We start from the raw sequence: 7,919 nt of genomic DNA, 5'->3' as shown, positions 1-7,919 counted from the left end.
GCACTACACTTTACAAAGATCACTTGTCAATCAGAGCGTATGGGCGCTACGATTGTCTTTGTCCTTGGATTTTGTGTTGACGGACTTTTGAGTTTCTGTATGCGTGCCTTTGTTCGTCTGTACAGCCAGTGAGGTTATTACAGCTTTTGCGAAGTATTCCGTTTATCTTCAATTTTTTTCTAAACTCACATTGAAAGGAGCTGTCAGAAGCATTTCAAAAGGACACTCCCTTGTGTTTGTCAGTACAATACTTCCAAGGTCAATGATTACAGTTTGTCGCCATGTAAAATCGTCCAAAGAAGACTCTGATCAATTGAATTGTGCAGGCTCCTGGCTCTCTGATGAATGTTTTTGTGCAGTGTCACACTTCAACACTGTAGACAACTTCCTAAATCAAACTTCAGTAATTTGGCAAGCTTCTCGCAGACACATCTGCCATCCTAATTTCTAACTTCCATCTGAGTACCGGATGACGACAGGCGGAGGAACGGTACGGAGGTCAAGACGCGGCGGACGGCGGACGGCGTTGACCAGAAAGAGCATCACAGCTCATCCTCGGCAAACGCTTGTGTCACTTGATTGACAGGCCTCCAGATCTAACCTTCACCAAACTGTGTCGATGGCAGCGGTGGCGGTGCTGAAGGGGGTAGTGCTTGTCAGCCCTGTTGAGCTTCATGCACTAGATCCAGTAGCGTCACATGCCAGTCTCTGTGAAGGAGAAGTTAGTAAGACAGTAAGGTTAGAGGGTGGCCCGTACAGTAAAGTGACCTAAAGTGTACATTGGATCAGTAAAGGTCTTGTTTCGTCAGTACTTATTCAGACCAGGATTGGCCCACTAAGAAATGACATTGAAAGACCTAAGGAACTATTTTTTCCTTGCAAAATCAAGATGTGTAGATAGGAAACTTTGCTAACAAGTTCACCACGGTCAAGATAGAAGATAACATGTCAGTGTTACGTTGGCCCTCAAGCATGGCTTGTTAGTCCCTCACCGCTCACTACAAAAGAAAAAAGTAGCTCCATTGTATTTTAATTTAAGCCCTTGACTGTCATTTGAAATAGCTGAGCAGCCAAAACTACATTTTCCACTTACAACTTTTTTAATAATCCGCCAACAATTTCTTTTATTAGGAATAATTTATATATAATTCCTGTGCAAATATCCATACTTGAAAATAAGTAATATTTAGCTCGACAGAAATCACAATGGAAGCAAAAATAGGCCATCATATTTACAATTGTGTTTGTTTTGTGTAATGAGATTATTGAAATATTTTATCAAACTGAATACATGTTATTCAAATACCTTTCTTTAAAATGTCCATTAGGTAATTTCATTTTGGACAATAATATATTTTTTTAGGTTCATAAATTAAAGTGTTTAATGCCTTGATTATTTGTTCAAGATTGATCAATTCCAATTTGAAAAAACGTATTTTCCTGAAAAATCTGATTTTATGAACAATACAAAAACATACTAAAGGGTTAAAAAGCTTTTTGAAATATCACAACTTGAAATTGCAATACTGACTGGTATTTACATTTCAAAATGAAGTATTCAATAACAGTTAAACCATAGGGACAAGTTGCGGCCCAACACAGGCACTGATGTTAGTAATCTCCTCCAGAAGAAATTACTTGTATAAGAAATCAGAAATTGTGTTAATGTAAATACTGTCCGTTTTTTTCAACAATAGAAATGCAATTCTGACCCAAACTGTTATGTTTTGATTTTTTTAAGATAAGATTTGTTTAATGTTAACTGTATACAAATATTGACTGTAGCAACAAGCCCTATTACTAGATTTAGCTTTCTTAACCTGTCTGACCCCACCCTTTTGAAATGCGACTAGACAGAGGTGGTTGTACCGACAGGGATTTGGTGGTGGATTAGTTAACTGTCTACAGTTGGTTAAAAAGGAAAATTGGACGAGGCACGTGCAAAAACAATGATTATCAGCATAAAATTAACCCCTTAACTCGACCGCTCTCTGTTGCTCATTGGTTTCCAATCATCAAGAATGGTATTACCATTTCAACCACAACGTGTGAACTGGGAGACGTTCAAGAGCCGAACCAGTGCTCCACCAAAGCCTCGTTTCCAAACGCTAGCCTGTATTTGGCCAAGCCCAGCTACCAGACAGGAGACATAAACACACCATGGCTTTAGAAATGGAAATCCACCAGGCCTGTGAAATGTTTCAGCTCTGATCTCACTCTTTCCAGCATCTCCCCAGGAGTCACACCAGGGGCGTTCAGCGGGGGAGGGGCGCAATAGTGACCTTTGAAATGTCAAATCAGACCTCTTTTTTTTCTTTTTCACATGGCTTGTATCTATGTAGTTGAAGACATGTCATACCAGTACCAATACCAGTTTAGGTGCTGGGGAAAAAACCCATATTGTCTGGGCTGCGCCCCCCAGCTACTGTGGACCCTATTTGGCCCAGGGTCTTTTTTCCAGCCGGGTCGGGGTCAGTGTTAGGCTTTTTTTGCCTCATGTCACTGAATCATCCCAAGGGTTACTTTGAGGTCGGAGGGTGAGGGTGGGGGGGGGGGGGTGGTAAAGAGGTGCAATGAGCTCTTTTGAGAGCCGCCGTGATGAGTAATGGAGCAGGCTTGTGAGAACCAGCATTGAGGGGGGGAGTTTGTGGTTAAACATGAGCGTGTCGCCACATACCATGGTGCCTTTTCCCATCAGTACCCCCCCTCCCTGCAGGGCGTAGACGGCACATTCCATATCTATCAATAGATGAGTGAAAATTGATGGTTTATGCGTTTAAACAGATAGCCAAAACCAGTTAGCTGTTAGCATTTAGTGATTAAATCAGCCATGTGCTGTTCAGCTGAAAAAAGTTGTCAGAGCAGGAATTTTGTTTAGGTTGGGGCAGTTTTTGATTTGTAAAAATGTATTTCAGAATGTTTTATTTGTTAATATACATATATATATATATATATATAATTGATTAATTTAAATGTAATTGTTTGCAACAATTTTGGCTTTTTTTTTTAGAATTCTTTTATTTCTAAATATTTGAGCACGTAATGATGCACTTGATATTTGTGGTATTTTATTGTCATTCAGGTAAAAAATACTATGCCATAGCAATTGTCTTTTATGCGCTTTTGACCACTTATTTATCATTCTGCTGGCATTACAAGAATGTATGAGTAATGGACGTAATAGAGATGTTTCTCTGAAGAGCTGACTGAGACACACTTTCACACAATGTTAAGTTTCAGTAACTCATTTAAAAGATGGAAATGGATGGTTTATAGCTTTAACAGATAGCCAAAACCAGTTAGCTGTTAGCATTTAGTGATTCAATCAGCCATGTGCTATTCATCTGACTGAAAAAACACAGGGGGGATTTTTGTGTCGATAGCTTTGTGCAGCTTTTGATTTAAAAGATATTTCAGATTTTTTTATTTCATTGTTTGCAATAGTTTGGGGATTTTTTTTTATAATTCCTTTTTTTTAATAATATTTGATCACATAATTAACTTGAGACTTTTGGTCTTTCCTCTAAGTCAGGTAAAAAAATACTCAGCGTTTCTCATTTTTAAATTGTCCTGCTTTTTCATGAGCTTTTTACCTCGAAAGTGTCATTCTGCTGGCATTACAAGAAGGTTTGAGTATGAGTAATGGAGTAATGGTAATAGAGATGTTTCTCTGAAGAGCTGACTGAGACACTCTCACACTACATAACAGTTCAGTAAGTCATTTAAAAGACTTTAGGAAGCAACACAAGTCTGTGAAAATCCGCTAACAAATGCTACAGCACCCCCTACTGTTGAATGTGTTTGGAATGTATGTTTAACTTCCCATTTGTTTGATTTAAATAGCATTTCAATACAGTCTGGGGTGGTACGACAGTAAAGATGGATCATACTATCACACAGGTCGTCTGTTTGTTATTGTTCATCACTCATTGCAGCCTACTCAAGATTTTATGATTCTGCTGAGAGGAGCGCAGCTGTAGTTACACAGTGGGACGGTTTGAACCGCAGGTGGAATTTAATAAAGCAAACTCGTAATATTGTTTCTTCACAGGGTGCTGGAGACAGCTTTATTGGAGCGCTGGCATTTTACATGGCCCATTATCCCACAATGCCTCTGGAGGAGATGGCGTGCAGAGCCAATCAGGTGGCAGGAGTGAGCGTGCAGACTGTTGGCACGCAGACATCGTACCCCTTGAAAAAGCACCTGCCAGCTGAACTGTTTTGAGAGCAGCCAGTAAACACCAGTGATAATGTAACAAGTCTGAAATGGACCTGTTTGGAAACAAATGTTTTATATAAAGCCGATTCATTTTACTTTCAAAAGTGCATGTGTGACGTTGGTAAGTCTACTTACAAAAGAGAATCTCAATAGTTGTTAACAGTTTAATAATTGATTAACATCTTAACACATAGCTTGTACTACACAAAGTTGATTAAATGTATTTAATTTTTCCAAATAGTTAATATTTAACAAACAGCTGGATTCAGGTACTTGGCTTACATGTAAAGGTCCTAAAAACCTTATTGAACTGTTATCAATGATACTGCATAGCCCAGATTAATGGCATCACTTTTACACACGAGTTGTAGTTCCTTCTTGAAGATTTTCAGCCAGGCTTGCGTCACTGGTGCAGTGGGTTGGAGGCCTTTTGACAGATCCCATAGGAGACCCTCTGTTCACACGAGATCCAGCGGAACAGAAATGTGGACTGAGGAAAAACTTTGTGTAATCCATGTCAATACAAAAAAAGTCAGTTTAAATCGAGCAGGATCATGTTGTCCATTTATTTTTGGCTGCTTATTAAATCGATTTGATCTTCCTCTTCTCGAAGAATAGCACGTGCTTGTTCACTGCGAAGACATAAAGAAGAAAAAATAAGGTTAGAGTTCTCATGCCATTTTAAAAATAAAATGCAGAACTACCAGGATTTAGAGAAGCTTAAAATAATTTAAAAGAGAGAAGCTTCAATGTGTGGAAAAACTACCGTAAAGTAAGAAAATATTCTGTATTCCTGCCAAATCAAAGTTTATTTCTATAGCCCAATATCAAAAAACATGATTATCTCAGTGGGTTTAACAGATTAAAAACAAACAACCACATTGTAAACAATACAATTACAGCACAATTAAAAGACAAGATAGTGTGTCCAATACAAATTTAAATTAGAACAAAATATCCAAGTATGCTGGACATTGGAACAGTCCTTCGGCGGCACTCGATGACGTAGTATGCCTCAAATAGTGGCTCTGGAGCAGCTTTACTCGACATTGAGAAACACCCCGTCTGTCTCTCTGAGGAAGTTGGTTCCAGAGAAAGGGCTTGGTGGGTGAACGCACTGACTCCTGATCTGGTTTGAGGACTCTGGGCCCCACTAACAGACCTACCCTGGCAGCGTGATGTTCTAGGGCAATAGTGGATTAAAATGTATTTTAGGTACGATGGTGCCAGACTATTAAAAGCTTTGTAGGTAAAAAGAAGTATATAAAAAAATATATAAAATTCTTACACTTTTAATGACCCATGTCTATTCAGAAATCTCAAGACCTTGACATTTTTATTTAAAATGTACAAACTTTGAAGAATTTCAAGGCGAGAATTATTGAAGTTACACAATGAGATGACATAAAATTACAAGGAATACATCATAATACAGAGAATGGATGTGGATGGGTTTGTTTTAGTGCACAATACAATTAGATTTAGAAAGCAAACTGTCCTGGCCCCTTTTTGTAAATCAACAATTTACTGCAATTGTTATCAACAATTTAATGGATTCTAATAATGAACCCCATATATATCAGGTTATTGTTTATAATACATTACAGCTCATCATGATATTTGAACTGCATCTGCGATGGGGACGCTGGGGACCAATTTTTTCCACACCACTTTTTAAAAGTATAACTTATATATGTTCTGAAAATAGCGTACACAAAGAGATGTAATAAACAAGAACACTGGTTTAGTGTCAAGATGTGCAGAACATTGCTCCCGCTGTACAGCAGCAGGGCAAAGGCACTTTAAAAAAAAAAAAAAAAAAGACAATGTAAACTAAAAAAATAATTCCTCCTTACTCTACTGACTCTAAAATGACCCAAACACATGCTTGTTATTTTGGCCGGTTTGTCTGAGGTAAATGTTGTCGTTTTGCTTTATTTATTATGTCAAAAGAAAGGAACAATCTTTTGGGGGAGGATCCCCCCAGAACTCATGCAGGGGCTCGGTTTGCAAACATCGTTTTCACATGTGAGTGCGCATTTTCGTCGCTGTGGAGAAAAGGCGTGCTCAAGACTCTAAAAAAAAAAAGACAGAGATCATTGGCTTCCTCGGTTATTGTCTCCTTGCCACACATATATAATGATCCCTACGAAAACAGTCTGTAGCCTGACTCTGTAAATCCTTTCTATACAGGTGTGCTAGCAAATAGTAAGGAGATTAGTTTGAACAAATGGTCTCCCCACCAAACATGTACTACACCATGTAAGTAATGAACATGCAACAATTTAACACTGCTTTTAAATAACCCCAGAGCCTGCAGGCATTTCCAAAGCATGTTTCAGTTTTCTTCCACAAATCCACCACTGTCTGCCAAATTAAAACCAAGAGGGGTTCTCACAAAATGTATCCCAATACTTTATTTGATATGACCTGGAATTGATTAACCTCCTGCTACAGGTGCTTATGTTGCATTACTAAAAGTCCAAGCAGCAGTTTTGAATGGCTGTGACTAAGGCTTAATAAAAAGGTGTTCAGTGTGCATGTAACATCTGCATATCTTACCAAATGGATCATGTTTGCGCATCACCATTTTGTCCTTGAGACGGCCCCTCTTTGTGTTGAAGAAGAAGCCTGTCCCTGCAGCGCTCATCATCTGCACCAAGACGGTCCTGATGGGAAACAACATGTGTAAACTTATCTCTGCAAGTACAGGGCATTTCCTTACTAAACCTAAGGATATAACACTGAATTTACTAGTTTGACAATTCAAATAGCTCCCACTTACTTTGATTTAGCCTTGGCCACTGGGAAATGAAAAAGAACAAAGGATATTTATTAAATCAGTCAGAGCAATAGAGTAAACAAGAGCAATAGTATGTATGAATGTATTTAGCTACCGTTCAAGTACACTAGCTTACAGATGGTTAGCTTCTTATATAACTCAAGTTAACCGCTGCTACATAACACAATAATAAAAGTAACAACAATTATAACTCAAAACCCTTAAGGTTAAAAGCGTCAATACAACAGTTAAACCCAAGTCAGCAGAAGCAAAGTAAAAGAAACACGATAGCTGGTGTTGACTAACATTGAGAGGTAGCTAGCAGCTAACTTTAGCTAGCATTAGGGTTACTAAACTGACTGGTTCATTCAGCTACGTTTGGGATAGCACTGCATACGCATCCACGCAACGTCATTCATTTAAATACTCACAATTTGCGGCTGTTAGAAACATTTCGTAGGCTTTATACCACTAGACTGACAGCATTAAATCATAACAGTGTTTTCAAGGTAAGTCACATTGGGAAGTCTGTAGTTCCGGTTTTAACAAGCACTTCCGAGTTCCCTTAAAGGCGCATTACAGTTTACAGAATTACATTCACTGACCTTTGTTATAGTCTATCTATCTAAATTATTTATGATGTGAATCTGAGAAGAGCATACCCTTTTGATGATTATGTTTGATTTGATTTTCATATTATTAGTTTATTTTATCAAACACTATTGATGTGGACAAAGCATACTCACTTTTATAATTTTACAAATTGAAAACCCCCCAAAAAATCTAATTAGGATTCCATTGTATAGAAGAAAAACGGGGAATATTTACGGAACATTGATGATGCCTGAAAATCATTGAATGAGACCCCTTTGGCTATTAGTTTGAATTAATACAGTTATAACTGCATACCTTTTGAAA

At 38.1% G+C, this 7,919-nt stretch overlaps 1 protein-coding gene across 1 annotated transcript; it reads right to left on the bottom strand.

The window, feature by feature from the left end:
- Positions 1–4,037: 4,037 nt before the first annotated feature.
- Positions 4,038–7,581, bottom strand: mrpl33 (mitochondrial ribosomal protein L33). The gene is made up of 4 exons (XM_010776427.1): positions 7,433–7,581; positions 7,005–7,023; positions 6,782–6,888; positions 4,038–4,851 (listed from the first exon to the last, which is right to left on the bottom strand). The coding sequence occupies exons 1-4, from the start codon at positions 7,452–7,454 to the stop codon at positions 4,802–4,804; spliced, it is 198 nt and encodes a 65-aa protein (XP_010774729.1). The 5' UTR covers positions 7,455–7,581; the 3' UTR covers positions 4,038–4,801.
- Between the last annotated feature and the right edge of the window lie 338 nt (positions 7,582–7,919).

This window comes from Notothenia coriiceps, unplaced genomic scaffold (genome assembly GCF_000735185.1).
Source record: "Notothenia coriiceps isolate Sejong01 unplaced genomic scaffold, NC01 NC01_scaffold00017000, whole genome shotgun sequence".
Taxonomy (NCBI): Eukaryota; Metazoa; Chordata; class Actinopteri; order Perciformes; family Nototheniidae; genus Notothenia; species Notothenia coriiceps.
The sequence above is the reverse complement of the archived record's forward strand: the minus strand, read 5'-3'. Positions and strand labels throughout refer to the sequence as shown.

Bases quoted from the DNA above. Each gene is read 5' to 3' on its own strand.
- mrpl33 (XM_010776427.1), bottom strand. From the start codon at position 7,454: ATGTTTCTAACAGCCGCAAATT. The intron at 4,852-6,781 runs GTAAGATATGCA...ATGTCTTCGCAG, and splicing joins GCGCAAACATGATCCATTTG to TGAACAAGCACGTGCTATTC.